Source organism: Oncorhynchus nerka, linkage group LG27 (genome assembly GCF_034236695.1).
Source record: "Oncorhynchus nerka isolate Pitt River linkage group LG27, Oner_Uvic_2.0, whole genome shotgun sequence".
Taxonomy (NCBI): domain Eukaryota; kingdom Metazoa; phylum Chordata; class Actinopteri; order Salmoniformes; family Salmonidae; genus Oncorhynchus; species Oncorhynchus nerka.
The window spans coordinates 85734453-85750466 of record NC_088422.1 but is presented as its reverse complement, the minus strand read 5'-3'; the positions used below and the strand labels follow the sequence as shown (position 1 = coordinate 85750466).

General features: G+C 42.9%; 1 protein-coding gene across 1 annotated transcript in view; it reads right to left on the bottom strand.

The window, feature by feature from the left end:
- adamtsl5 (ADAMTS like 5) overlaps nt 1-15653 on the bottom strand; it is a 69215-nt gene extending 53562 nt beyond the window's left edge. Inside the window, exon 1 of the mRNA XM_065012178.1 lies at nt 14368-15653. Coding sequence (XP_064868250.1) covers nt 14368-14387 — 20 coding nt within the window. The 5' untranslated portion in view covers nt 14388-15653. The remainder of the gene's footprint in view (nt 1-14367) is intronic.
- Between the last annotated feature and the right edge of the window lie 361 nt (nt 15654-16014).

Here is a 16014-nt window from a genome sequence, read left to right as displayed (position 1 = left end):
GTTTGAACTTGTTACCTGTATAAAAGACACCTGTCCACACACTCAATCAAACAGACTCCAACCTCTCCACAATGGCCAAGACCAGAGAGCTGTGTAAGGACATCAGGGATAAAATTGTAGACCTGCACAAGGCTGGGATGGGCTCCAGGACAATAGGCAAGCAGCTTGGTGAGAAGGCAACAACTGTTGGCGCAATTATTAGAAAATGGAAGAAGTTCAAGATGAAGGTCAATCACCCTCGGTCTGGGGCTCCATGCAAGATCTCACCTCGTGGGGCATCAATGATCATGAGGAAGGTGAGGGATCAGCCCAGAACTACACGGCAGGACCTGGTCAATGACCTGAAGAGAGCTGGGACCACAGTCTCAAAGAAAACCATTAGTAACACACTACGCCGTCATAGATTAAAATCCTGCAGCGCACGCAAGGTCCCCCTGCTCAAGCCGGCGCATGTCCAGGCACGTCTGAAGTTTGCCAATGACCATCTGGATGATCCAGAGGAGGAATGGGAGAAGGCCATGTGGTCTGATGAGACAAAAATAGAGCTTTTTGGTCTAAACTCCACTCGCCGTGTTTGGAGGAAGAAGAAGGATGAGTACAACCCCAAAAACACCATCCCAACCGTGAAGCATGGAGGTGGAAACATCATTCTTTGGGGATGCTTTTCTGCAAAGGGGACAGGACGACTGCACCGTATTGAGGGGAGGATTGATGGGGCCATGTATCGCGAGATCTTGGCCAACAACCTCCTTCCCTCAGTAAGAGCTGGGTCTTCCAGCAAGACAACGACCCGAAACACACAGCCAGGGCAACTAAGGAGTGGCTCCGTAAGAAGCATCTCAAGGTCCTGGAATGGCCTAGCCAGTCTCCAGACCTGAACCCAATAGAAAATCTTTGGAGGGAGCTGAAAGTCTGTATTGCCCAGCGACAGCCCTGAAACCTGAAGGATCTGGAGAAGGTCTGTATGGAGGAGTGGGCCAAAATCCCTGCTGCAGTGTGTGCAAACCTGGTAAAGAACTACAGGAAACGTATGATCTCTGTAATTGCAAACAAAGGTTTATGTACCAAATATTAAGTTCTGCTTTTCTGATGTATCAAATACTTATGTCATGCAATAAAATGCAAATTAATTACTTAAAAATCATACAATGTGATTTTCTGGAATTTTGTTTTAGATTCCGCCTCTCACAGTTGAAGTGTACCTATGATAAAACAGACCTCTACATGCTTTGTAAGTAGGGAAAACCTGCAAAATTGGCAGTGTATCAAATACTTTCTCCCCACTGTAGCTAACTCCTAATGTTGTAGGATCTTAATTTTAACCCGTCTCCTACAGCAGGAAAAGAATCCTGTAGCAACAGGAAATGTGAATTATAATTCATGGCCATTTTTGTAGGGGCTGATAAATTTTTCGTAATGAAAAATCAAGTCTGACATTTCATAGAGGGAATGAGAAACATCTGTTGTCTATTAAGCCTCAAATACACAACAAGTTCTACATTTCCTGCATTGCAGGAAAGTTCTCCTGTGACAGATTGGTAAAATTAAGATCCTACATCTGTGTGGTCATCATTCATGCCAAATCATATGATGATAGAAGTTGAGATACAGCACAAACAGATCTGGGACCAGAGTACAATGGAATACCAGCAAACACATAAACATGTCGTGTATATATATATATTTACAACTTTTTTTTCACATACATTTTATTTTTATTTTCCATCAACTCATCTTCAATACACTCTCCTGCAACCTGCCTCACCAATTGATATGTATAAATACGTATTATTTACCTCAAATCTGCAATCAAATCTGCAATCCTCCAAGAAGCTAGCCAGAAGCTAGCCAGAAACTCCAAGAAGCTAGCCAGAAGCTAATCAGAAGCTAGTTAGCTTCTTTACTGGCAACTCGTTCGTATTCAGCTAACCACGGTTTGTGGTCATTAGCTATCCTTTAACTCGAAAATCTATCGCCAGTTTTGTACGGCGCAGCGCGGCTCGGAACGGAACATACCGGACCGATTTTTTCTCTCCATGTCCCTGGATTTCAACTGCTCTCTGGACATTCACTCCCGGATCTCACAGCTAGCTGGCTGCTATCCGTGTGTCTATCTGCTTTCGTCGATTCCGGAGCAAACATCAATTACTCCGGAGCTAGCGAGCTCCGTCAACCACTCCTGAGCTCCGTCAATCACTCCTGGGCTGCAGTCACCTATCCGGACCCGTTTTACTGCCTACACGGAGCCCCTCCGGGCCTTCACAACTGGACTGCCGACGTTATCTACCCGAAGGAGATCCGGCTGGCTCCTCCGTCGCGACGTTACCTGAATGCCCATCTGCGGCCTGCTAACCGTTAGCTGTCTTACCGGATGCTCTCAGAATAGACAATCGGACAATTTATTTATTTTTATTATTAACATGTTTCTTCTTGGGCCTCTATAACTATATCTATTGTTTTTATTTTTTTGTTGTTGTGTGATTTGGACTAATCCCCTCTACAACACGGAACTCTACTAATCTACTGACGGAACGCAAGAGGTGGCTAACAACAGACCTCCATCCTATGCTAGCTTGCTACCGATGTCCTGGCTAGCTGTCTAAATCGCCGTGACCCCCAAACCAACCTCTCCACTCCCTGGACCCTTTTGATCACTCGACTAAGGATGCCTCTCCTTAATGTCAATATGTCTTGTCCATTGCTGTTCTGGTTAGTGTTTATTGGCTTATTTCACTGTAGAGCCTCTAGTCCTGCTCACTATACCTTATCCAACTTATTAGTTCCACCACCCACACATGCAATGACATCTCCTGGTTTCAATGATGTTTCTAGAGACAATATCTCTCTCTTCATCACTCAATACCTAGGTTTACCTCCACTGTACTCACATCCTACCATACCTTTGTCTGTACATTATACCTTGATGCTATTTTATCGCCCCCAGAAACCTCCTTTTACTCTCTGTTCCAGACGTTCTAGACGACCAATTCTTATTGCTTTTAGCCGTACCCTTATTCTTCTCCTCCTATGTTCCTCTGGCGATGTAGAGGTGAATCCAGGCCCTGCAGTGCCTAGCTCCACTCCTATTCCCCAGGCGCTCTCTTTTGATGACTTCTGTAACCGTAATAGCCTTGGTTTCATGCATGTTAACATTAGAAGCCTCCTCCCTAAGTTTGTTCTTTTCACTGCTTTAGCACACTCTGCCAACCCGGATGTTCTAGCTGTGTCTGAATCCTGGCTTAGGAAGACCACCAAAAATTCAGAAATTTTAATTCCAAACTACAACATTTTCAGACAAGATAGAACTGCTAAAGGGGCGGTGTTGCAATCTACTGCAAAGATAGCCTGCAGAGTTCTGTCCTACTATCCAGGTCTGTACCCAAACAATTTGAACTTCTACTTTTAAAAATCCACCTCTCTAAAAACAAGTCTCTCACCGTTGCCGCCTGCTATAGACCACCCTCTGCCCAGCTGTGCTCTGGACACCATATGTGAACTGATTGCCCCCATCTATCTTCAGAGCTCGTGCTGCTAGGCGACCTAAACTGGAACATGCTTAACACCCCAGCCATCCTACAATCTAAACTTGATGCCCTCAATCTCACACAAATTATCAATGAACCTACCAGGTACCCCCAAAGCCTTAAACACGGGCACCCTCATAGATATCATCCTAACCAACTTCCCCTCTAAATACACCTCTGCTGTCTTCAACCAAGATCTCAGCGATCACTGCCTCATTGCCTGCATCCGTAATGGGTCAGCGGTCAAACGACCTCCACTCATCACTGTAAAACGCTCCCTGAAACACTTCAGCGAGCAGGCCTTTCTAATCGACCTGGCCGGGGTGTCCTGGAAGGATATTGATCTCATCCCGTCAGTAGAGGATGCCTGGATATTTTTTTAAAATGCCTTCCTAACAATGTTAAATAAACATGCCCCATTCAAGAAAATTAGAACCAGGAACAGATATAGCCCTTGGTTCTCCCCAGACCTGACTGCCCTTAACCAACACAAAAACATCCTATGGCGTTCTGCATTAGCATCGAACAGCCCCGTGATATGCAGCTGTTCAGGGAAGCTAGAAACCGTTATACACAGGCAGTTAGAAAAGCCAAGGCTAGCTTTTTCAAGCAGAAATTTGCTTCCTGCAACACTAACTCTAAAAAGTTCTGGGACACTGTAAAGTCCATGGAGAATAAGAACACCTCCTCCCAGCTGCCCACTGCACTGAAGATAGGAAACACTGTCACCACTGATAAATCCACCATAATTGAGAATTTCAATAAGCATTTTTCTACGGCTGGCCATGCTTTCCACCTGGCAACTCCTACCCCGGTCAACAGCACTGCACCCCCAACAGCAACTCGCCCAAGCCTTCCCCATTTCTCCTTCTCCCAAATCCATTCAGCTGAAGTTCTGAAAGAGCTGAAAAATCTGGACCCCTACAAATCAGCCGGGCTAGACAATCTGGACCCTTTCTTTCTAAAATTATCTGCCGAAATTGTTGCCACCCCTATTACTAGCCTGTTCAACCTCTCTTTCGTGTCATCTGAGATTCCCAAAGATTGGAAAGCAGCTGCGGTCATCCCCCTCTTCAAAGGGGGGACACTCTTGACCCAAACTGCTACAGACCTATATCTATCCTACCATGCCTTTCTAAGGTCTTCGAAAGCCAAGTCAACAAACAGATTACCGACCATTTCGAATCTCACCATACCTTCTCTGCTATGCAATCTGGTTTCAGAGCTGGTCATGGGTGCACCTCAGCCACGCTCAAGGTCCTAAACGGTATCTTAACCGCCATCGATAAGAAACATTACTGTGCAGCCGTATTCATTGATCTGGCCAAGGCTTTCGACTCTGTCAACCACCACATCCTTATCGGCAGACTCGACAGCCTTGGTTTCTCAAATGATTGCCTCGCCTGGTTCACCAACTACTTCTCTGATAGAGTTCAGTGTGTCAAATCGGAGGGTCTGCTGTCCGGACCTCTGGCAGTCTCTATGGGGGTGCCACAGGGTTCAATTCTTGGACCGACTCTCTTCTCTGTATACATCAATGAGGTCGCTCTTGCTGCTGGTGAGTCTCTGATCCACCTCTACGCAGACGACACCATTCTGTATACTTCCGGCCCTTCTTTGGACACTGTGTTAACAACCCTCCAGGCAAGCTTCAATGCCATACAACTCTCCTTCCGTGGCCTCCAATTGCTCTTAAATACAAGTAAAACTAAATGCATGCTCTTCAACCGATCGCTACCTGCACCTACCCGCCTGTCCAACATCACTACTCTGGACGGCTCTGACTTAGAATACGTGGACAACTACAAATACTTAGGTGTCTGGTTAGACTGTAAACTCTCCTTCCAGACCCATATCAAACATCTCCAATCCAAAGTTAAATCTAGAATTGGCTTCCTATTTCGCAACAAAGCATCCTTCACTCATGCTGCCAAACATACCCTTGTAAAATTGACCATCCTACCAATCCTCGACTTTGGCGATGTCATTTACAAAATAGCCTCCAATACCCTACTCAACAAATTGGATGCAGTCTATCACAGTGCTATCCGTTTTGTCACCAAAGCCCCATATACTACCCACCATTGCGACCTGTACGCTCTCGTTGGCTGGCCCTCGCTTCATACTCGTCGCCAAACCCACTGGCTCCATGTCATCTACAAGACCCTGCTAGGTAAAGTCCCCCTTATCTCAGCTCGCTGGTCACCATAGCATCTCCCACCTGTAGCACACGCTCCAGCAGGTATATCTCTCTAGTCACCCCCAAAACCAATTCTTTCTTTGGCCGCCTCTCCTTCCAGTTCTCTGCTGCCAATGACTGGAACGAACTACAAAAATCTCTTAAATTGGAAACACTTATCTCCCTCACTAGCTTTAAGCACCAACTGTCAGAGCATCTTACAGATTACTGCACCTGTACATAGCCCACCTATAATTTAGCCCAAACAACTACCTCTTTCCCAACTGTATTTAATTTATTTATTTATTTTGCTCCTTTGCACCCCATTATTTTTATTTCTACTTTGCACATTCTTCCATTGCAATACTACCATTCCAGTGTTTTACTTGCTATATTGTATTTACTTTGCCACCATGGCCTTTTTTGCCTTTACCTCCCTTCTCACCTAATTTGCTCACATTGTATATAGACTTGTTTTTTTTTTTTTATTTGTTTTTTTTACTGTATTATTGACTGTATGTTTGTTTTACTCCATGTGTAACTCTGTGTCGTTGTATGTGTCGAACTGCTTTGCTTTATCTTGGCCAGGTCGCAATTGTAAATGAGAACTTGTTCTCAACTTGCTTACCTGGTTAAATAAAGGTGAAATAAAAAAATAAAAATGTGATTGGGGGAGAAAGTGCAAGGTGACATTAATATAGACAAACAACTGAACTATCATAGTCATAGCATTCCTGACGTGACTATTGACCTGTAAAGTCTTATCTGACAGTGTACTCTGCCACACTCCACTGTCACTCAATGAGGATCCATCCACATTAATTGAATCATTAGTATATCCCAACCGCACACAAATACAAGGTATAGTTGTACCCAAACCGACAGTCCACTGTGCCGGCTCAGATACTGCATGTTCTTTTCACATTGTTGTTATTTCCAGCGAGGTTTCACTTCCAGCAACTATGGTGGGTACATAACCAGGCCAGCACAGTACAGCTCGGCAAGGCTCTGCTTAATAGTGTCAAAAGTTTAAAACAGAAGAGGCTATATCACAGTGTGACCGACCAGAGTACTAAGGCTACTGCCACACAGACTCAGGAACAACTATGAAACTGTCAAAAGTACAACACAAATCAAGAGTTTAATCAGTCAAAAGACAAAGTTTGTGCGTTTTTTTGTCAGACAATCATCCATTTTCATTTATCCGGCAACTGATGACTCCAATTGAAAGAACATTTGATTCATCTGAAATTCTGACACAATCCCAGTATGCCGATGGCCTTACATGCAAAATACATTTAGAAATACATGTTATTCAATCATTGCACCCACACTGCCCGCGAGCGCCAACAATTGTCTGCGATGCCAAGGGATAAAATATAACTTCTTTCTATTTCTGACGCAGATCGCGCTACAAGTCCTGCCTCTCCCATCTCCTCATTGGTTATACCCACGTGGGTGATTGAAAGACAAACAGTTTTGCCGGTTGTCGTGGTAATAGTATGAAAGTATAGAGGCCATCACCATATAAGATCAAAGATAAAAAAGCCTGGAAGGAGGAGAGATGACTAGAAACTATTTGGTTGGCCGTTCTGTGTGGATTAATTGTTGGAGTATAGGACCTTGTGCATTTCAGGTAAAATAACTCAATGTTTATATCCTAGGACAAATTAGCTAGCAACAGCATGTTAGCTAAATAGGACAAATTACCATAAATGTTTAATACTTTCCGACCTGTCCCCAAATTAATGTAATCGGTTCAGAGTTTGTTTTGATATTTTAACCTGCGTGTGGTGATCGGGTTTGGAGTGGGGGGACAAAATAAATGTATGCACGATCGCGCAGCCGGTTTGGGTTCCGTGTATCCGGGTCTCCTGCGCACGGAGCCCCTGAGCTTGGAGAGCAGTCGCACGTCTTCAGGTTTCAAACATGCAAACGTTGATCCGAACCTCCTTTACACCATCAAGGATGAGACCTGCTTATCCATGACCTTCATTAAAGTATCAATTACACGCTGCTTCATGCATAAACATACATGCCCATTGCCAAGCGATCGAAATTCCACCCCCGGGGGAAGAGATCTGGAGTGACGACGTCGACATTCTGAAGCTGTCACTTTAATTAGGGAACTCATTCCGGAGGGATTTGAGCAGCGTGCCATAGTACATTGAGCTGTCTCGCTCCCAAACAAACATTCCTTAAGAGACGGATCTGGGAGAAAGACTGTTATCCCTCTCATGTCCCGAGCATTCAACCTGATCTCACATTAGCCAATTTGACAGACTACAGACCAGTAAAGGAAACATCATAGGTTGATCCTGAGGAAGCTCATGTCGTCCATTAAGTCGAGAAGAGTCGCTATTTTATGTGTGCTTTTAATAGAAAAACTGCATTTGTTTAGTCAAAAAGTGCTTCATTAGGTCTAAAATCCCAAAGCACACCCAGATGTTCTGATTCTCATTTCCCCCCAGGAATATCTTCTTCAGTGAATAACATACAATATCTAGGAACAGTAGATTATACTTCAACTCTTCAGGAAAATAAAACACCTCAACTCCTATTAGGGATTGAGTATTGAGGCACAATCAAGTCCCCTCATTCCAACAGCCATGAGACTCCCCTTATTCTAGTGGGGAGCTTCTGTAGAACAGCCATGAGACTCCCCTTATTCTAGTGGGGCGGTTCTGTAGAACAGCCATGAGACTCCCCTTATTCTAGTGGGGAGCTTCTGTAGAACAGCCATGAGACTCCCCTTATTCTAGTGGGGCGGTTCTGTAGAACAGCCATGAGACTCCCCTTATTCTAGTGGGGCGGTTCTGTAGAACAGCCATGAGACTCCCCTTATTCTAGTGGGGCGGTTCTGTAGAACAGCCATGAGACTCCCCTTATTCTAGTGGGGCGGTTCTGTAGAACAGCCATGAGACTCCCCTTATTCTAGTGGGGCGGTTCTGTAGAACTGCCATGAGACTCCCCTTATTCTAGTGGGGCGGTTCTGTAGAACAGCCATGAGACTCCCCTTATTCTAGTGGGGCGGTTCTGTAGAACAGCCATGAGACTCCCCTTATTCTAGTGGGGCGGTTCTGTAGAACAGCCATGAGACTCCCCTTATTCTAGTGGGGCGGTTCTGTAGAACTGCCATGAGACTCCCCTTATTCTAGTGGAGCGGTTCTGTAGAACAGCCATGAGACTCCCCTTATTCTAGTGGGGCGGTTCTGTAGAACAGCCATTAGACTCCCCTTATTCTAGTGGGGCGGTTCTGTAGAACAGCCATGAGACTCCCCTTATTCTAGTGGGGCGGTTCTGTAGAACAGCCATGAGACTCCCCTTATTCTAGTGGGGCGGTTCTGTAGAACAGCCATGAGACTCCCCTTATTCTAGTAGGGCGGTTCTGTAGAACTGCCATGAGACTCCCCTTATTCTAGTGGGGCGGTTCTGTAGAACAGCCATGAGACTCCCCTTATTCTAGTGGGCGGTTCTGTAGAACTGCCATGATGGGATACGTATGAAGCTGGATATTTATAGCCTCTGACATTTGGAGATAAAGGTAATGGAGCCGGATGAGAGGAATGCACAGCCAGGGGCTTCTATACAAGCCACGCTGCTGCAGTCTCTCAGTATATGAATGGGGGTTACCTCAGACTAGTAAGGTTACTTCACTCCACTCTTGATGAGTATGCCTGACTGTATCTGCATCATACTCTGATAGGGACTGTTACACACACACACACACACACACACAGCAAACAAAAGCACGTACACACACGCGCTGTATGTTTGTCAGGACCAAACTTTCACTTGTTTATCATAATGTGTAGTCACTAGACCTAATAATAACATTTTTTAAGTGTTAGCCAACCTCCATTCAAGGACATACCATGTACATGGGGCTATACATCACAGGTAATCTTACAGTTGTTTATTGTTGAAAAGATCATGTGTTCTCTAAATAATATTAATATACTCATATACAAATCACACAGCACCTTCATAGTTAAATTGGATAAATCAGACATGGATGCTTTAATACACTAACGCCATTATATATATATATATATATATATATATATAGTAGGCTACACAGTCACACAGGAGACAAACTGACACTGGAATTTATCACCGACCATCCCTTGGTGTAGACCAGGTATTCCCAAACTGTGGTACGCGCAATGCCTTCAGGGGTACGCCAAATAAAATAAAAATGTTATTCACATTTTCCAACAGTCCATTTATATTTTCCAATGGGTCTATACATTTGGGTGAGGTTTTTTTCTTACCTGAGGAGCCTCGTTTCACTGCCAAAAATAAATGTCAAATACAGGTAGCCTAGTCAAATAATTAACATCCAATCACATAAACCGTTACTCATCCAATCACATGAACCGTTACTCTCTCGTGGGAATTCCACTAACGGTCCGTATGTAGCCAAACGCAGCTGCTGCTTATGTTGGTGTCTGTACTGATGGCGCAAAATCCATGACAGGGAGACACAGTGGAGTGGTAATGCCCGTGCAAGCAGTTACTCCCGACGCCACTTAGGTACACTGCAGCATCCACCGCGAGGCTCTTACTGCCAAGGGAATGCCTGACAGCTTGAAAGACATTTTGGACACTACAGTGAAAATGGTGAACTTTGTTAAAGCAAGGCCCCCAAACTATTGTGTATTTTCTGCACTATGCAATGATATTGGCAGCGACCATGTCATGCTTTTACAACATACAGAAGTGCGCTGGTTATCAAGGGGAAAAGTATTGACACGTTTTTTTGAATTGAGAAACAAGCTTAAAGTTTTTACTGACTGGCCTGTAAAAAGTCTCACTTGTCTGACTGGTTGCATGATGACGAGTTTCTCACACGACTGGCCTGTCTGGGTGATGTTTTTTCTCACCTGAATGATCTGAATCTAGGATTACAGGGACTCTCCGCAACTATATTAAATGTGCGGGACAAAATTGAGGCTGATTAAGAAGTTGGATCTCTTCTCTGTCTACATTAACAAGGACAACACACAGGTCTTTCCATCATTGTATAATTTTTTGTGTGCAAATGAACTCAAGCTTACGGACAATGTCAAATGTGATATAGCGAAGCAGCTGAGTGAGTTGGGTTCGCAATTACGCAGGTACTTTCCCGACACGAATGACACAAAAATCTGGATTCGTTACCCCTTTCCTGCCCTGCCTCCAGTCCACTTACCGATATCTGAACAAGTGAGCGTCATCAAAACTGCAACTAGCGGTTCTGTGAAAATGTTATTTAAAATCAGAACCACCGTCAGATTTCTGGATTGGGCTGCACTCAGAGTATCCTGCCTTGGCAAATTGAGCTGTTAAGACACTGATGCCCTTTGCAACCACGTATCTATGTGAGAGTGGATTCTCGGCCCGCACTGACATGAAAACTGATTACAGGCACAGACTGTGTGGAAAATGATTTAAGACAGACTCTCTCCAATACAACCCAACATTGCAGAGTTATGTGCATCCTTTCAAGCACACCCTTCTCATTAACCTGTGGTGAGTTATTCACAGATGAACAAATAAGGTTTTATATGTAAGATGGTTAAATAAAGAGCAAAATTATTGATTATTTGTGCCCTGATCCTATAAGAGCTCTTTGTCACTTCCCACAAGCCGGGTTGTGACAAACTCACACTCATTCTTATATTTAAAACTTCTTAGGGCTGCAATCCCGTTAACGGGATCGATATGACAACAGCCAGTGAAAGTGCAGGGTGCCAAATTCAAAACAACAGAAATTAAAATTCCTAATAATAATTCAAATTACAATTCCTCAAACATACATGTATTTTATACCGTCTTAAAGGTAATCTTGTTGTTAATCCCACCACAGTGTCCGATTTCAAATAGGCTTTACAGCAAAAGCACCACAAACGATTATGTTAGGTCACCACCAACTCACTGAAAAATTCAGCCATTTTCCAGCCAAAGAGAGGAGTCACAAAAAGCACAAATAGAGATAAAATTAATCACTAACCTTTGATGATCTTCATCAGATGACACTCATAGGACTTAATGTAACACAATACATGTATGTTTTGTTTGATAAAGTTCATATTTATATTTTTTTTAAATCTCAGTGTACATTGGCGCGTTACGTTCACTAGTTCCAAAAACACCCGGTGATATTGCAGAGAGCCACATCATTTTACAAAAATACTAATTTTAAAATGTTGATAAATACAATTGTTAGACATGGAAATATAGATATACCTCTCCTTAACTTGTTGATTGTAGGGTGCAGTATTTTGATGTTTGGATGAAAAACTTACCCAAATGAAACTGCCTATTTCTCAGGCTCAGAATATGCATGTAATTGTCAGATTAGGATAGAAAACACACTAAAGTTTCCAAAACTGTCAAAATATTGTCTGTGAGTTTAACAGAACTGATATTGCAGTTGAAAACCTGAGGAAAATCCAACCAGGAAGTGGCTTCTATTTTGAAAGCTCCCCGTTCCATTGCATGCCTTCCCTCCATTTAAAGGGATATCAACCACATTCCTTTCTCTATGGCTTCCACATGGTGGGAACTGTCTTTAGACATAGTTTCAGGCTTTTATTATGAAAAATTAGCAAGAAAGATCAGATCGCGTCAGTGGATGGCTGGGTGCCAGCAGCGTTTTGCATGCGCCAACAGAGTGGACAGACATTTTCTCTCTCTCTCCTATTGAAGAAGCTACTGTCTGGTTGAAAAATTATCGATTATATATTGTAAATACAACCTGAGGATTGATTATAAAAAACGTTTGACATGTTTCTACGAACTTTACGCATACTATTTGGAATTTGTCTGCCCCGTCGTGACCGCTCGAGCCTGTGGATTTCTGAACATAATGCGCCAACCAAATGGAGGAATTTTGGATATAAAATAATCTTTATGGAACAAAAGGAACATTTATTTTGTAACTGGGAGTCTCGTGAGTGCAAACATCCGAAGATCATCAAAGGTAAGCCATTCATTTTATTGCTTTTCTGACTTTCGTGACCAATCTACTTTGCTGCTAGCTGTTTGTAATGTTTTGTCTGCTGAGAGAGATGTCCTTACATAAACGCTTGGAATGCTTTCACCGAAAAGCTTTTTTGAAATCTGACATGCCAGGTGGATTAACAACAAGCTAAATTGTGTTTTGCTATATTGCACTTGTGATATCATGAAAATTAAATATTTTTAGTAATTTAATTTGAATTTGGCACTCTGCAATTCAGCGGATGTTGACGAAAATGATACGGGATGGGTGCGTCAAGAAGTTAATGCAACCGCTGTGTCAGATTTTTTTTTTACTTTACGGAAAAAGCAAACCATGCAATAATCTGAGACGGCACTCAGAAAAAAAAACAATTTATCCGCCATGTTGGAGTCAACAGAAATCAGAAATAACATTATAAATATTCCCTTACCTTTGATGATTTTCATCAGAATGCACTCCCAGGAATCCTAGTTCCACAATAAACGTTTGTTTTGTTCAATAATGTCCATTATTTATGTCCAAGTAGCTACTTTTGTTAGCACGTTTAGTACACAAATCCAAACGCTCGTGCAGGTCCAGCCGAACGAAAACTTCAAAAAGTTATATTACAGGTCGAAGAAACTTGTCAAACTTAGTATAGAATCAATCTTTAGGATGTTGTTATCATAAATCTTCAATAACGTTCCAACCGGAGAATTCCTATGTCTGTAGAAAAGCCATGGAACGCAAGTCGCTATCATGTGAAATGTGTGTGACCAGGACCTGGCTCTCTGCCAGACCACTGACTCAAACAGCTCCCATCCGGCTCCACATCACAGTAGAAGCATCATTCAAGTTTCTAAAGACGCTTGACATCTAGTGGAAGCCTTAGGAAGTGCAACATAACCAATATCCCACTGTGTATTCAATAGGGGCTGGGTTGAAAATCAACCAACCTCAGATTTCCCACTTCCTGTTTGGATTTCTTCTCAGGTTTTTTGCCTGCAATGTGAGTTCTGCTCTACTCACAGACATCATTCAAACAGTTTTAGAAACTTCAGAGTGTTTTCTATCCAATGCTAATAATAATATGCATATATTAGCAACTGGGACTGAGGAGCAGGCCGTTTACTCTAGGCACCTCTGGGCATCCAAGCTACTCAATACTGCCCCTGCAGCCATAAGAAGTTAATAAATGTATCTTATAGTATGTGTGGCAGGCTTACAATGATGGCAAAAAACAACATTTGAGAGAACAAAAACCCTGGTGCTAGAGGGGTACAAAGCTGGAGGTTGAATGTTTGAAGGGGTATGGGACTATAAAAAGTTTGGGAACAACTGGTGTAGCGCGCGCGCGCGCACGCACCCACACACACACCTCTCGGATTACAGTAATAATCGACTAGGTGTGAGTTTGCCAAGTTCCTAAATAAATTTAAAATCACTTGATATGGGCCACTAAATACTCCCCTTTCTTTCACTATAACAATTAGGCTGTGTGGATTAATGGTAACTTTATCAGAGTATGTACAACGTCATATTTTTTTAATGTACAACGTCATAAACATATACTTCAGCATAAACATAGGCTACTTCAGCATATAGGCTACACTTGTACATAAACTTGTAGGCTATATCAAATGTTAAACTGTTTATAACCATTAACCTGCGTTTATAACCATACACCTGCGTCTTACCTGGTTGGTAATGTTGACATAGTAGGTCCTTGTCAAATATGATCAGCTGTGTTGCATTCGATGTCAGGTGCAATTTTACGCTTGCATCATGATCCAAGCAGTTTCAGCTCAGTCAATTGGTTTGTTGGGCATTACGGAGTCAGTGGAGTCCAAGAGAATGTTCACAAATTTAAACTCAAATTTGGTTGAAATTCATACTTTGTTGAAATACCATAACCAGATAATTAACGTGTGATCTCTTTCATTCAGGCTTAGAAGGTTTGGCTATCCAACGAGTTCCAAATATATCCAGTTCTAGTCCATGTTCTTCCTGCGAAAGGCGCGACGAATCTCTTCTGGAAGACGAGGCAAAACTCATCTCTCTCGCCAAGTAGACATTTAGGTGCAATGTCACAGGACACACACTGCGCTCTGCGCCTGGCCGTGCAGGATTAAATGACATTTGTATTATGTCCTATTCTCAGCGATAACTTTTCTGCGGATAACATTGGAAAACGCAATGGTTTATCATAGGAATGGTGCCAATAGCGCAGGTGATCGCACACCCGATTGCTAGATTAGTGTACAGAAAGCATAGGCTAAACTACTGGCAAGAAAAATATTGTAATCTGACAAATTTGGTTCACAATTCAGGCAATTTAGCAACGGTAGGCTAATATAAAGAACAGTAGACATATGCTCTTAAAATGGCATGAACGTTCGATTTAGCCTACCGCTGTCTACTTTCACATGCGCACAAAATCAATATTGTGAGAAATACAAGGATAATTGTGTTTTTTCCCATTTAAGCAACTTTTTTTGAACGAGCTCTTACAGGTTGGTGGAGCATTACGAACAAATAGATATGCTAAGCAAATAAAATTATGACTAGGTTACTCCTCTGTATTCTTCATGAGTCAACGTCTGTTCCACTTGCAGCCGGAAAATAATATCCTTCTGATACGCCGCTACCAGCAACCAACAGGACAGGTAGGTAGCCCTGTCCCTCTCTCTGAATACCAGCAACCAACAGGACAGGTAGGTAGCCCTGTCCCTCTCTCTCTGAATTGAAACAAGTTGTTTAGGGCCCAGTCCTTTTGTGAATATCTTACACACGCAAGCCTTTTCAGATAGAATAGAACGCTGTCAATAAATAATGTCAACCCCGCAAGCGACAACCCCCCTTTAGTTATAGTTCACCAATAGGGATCAGCTTGTCAAAAAAGAAACTCGCCGAAAAAAAAAGCTTCTCTCATATCTGAGCGTATCCAGTTATCGCTTCAGCACGCTGCCTACACCTGAGGCCCGCTCCCCTATGCTGCATTCCATTGAACATGTAGTAAACACTCCCCCTTTCACTCAGCGCGTCCAATCGAGAGCGCTATCGCTCAGTAGCCCCGCACAAAAACAAAAAAACAGGAATCGAAGGATCTGCTATTTTAGTCTGTGTGTCTGAAATGATTAGAGAGTTGGGGACTGCGTTATGTACACATAACTGTCAAAATAAAGGAAACACTTGAGTAAATGAGGGATACAAAGTATATTGAAAGCAGATGCTTTCACACAGATGTGGTTCATGAGTTAATTAAGCAATTAACAACATGCTTAGGGTCATGTATAAAAATGCCCAGTTGCCCATTGTTGTGCCTTCCATGGCTGCACTCTTAG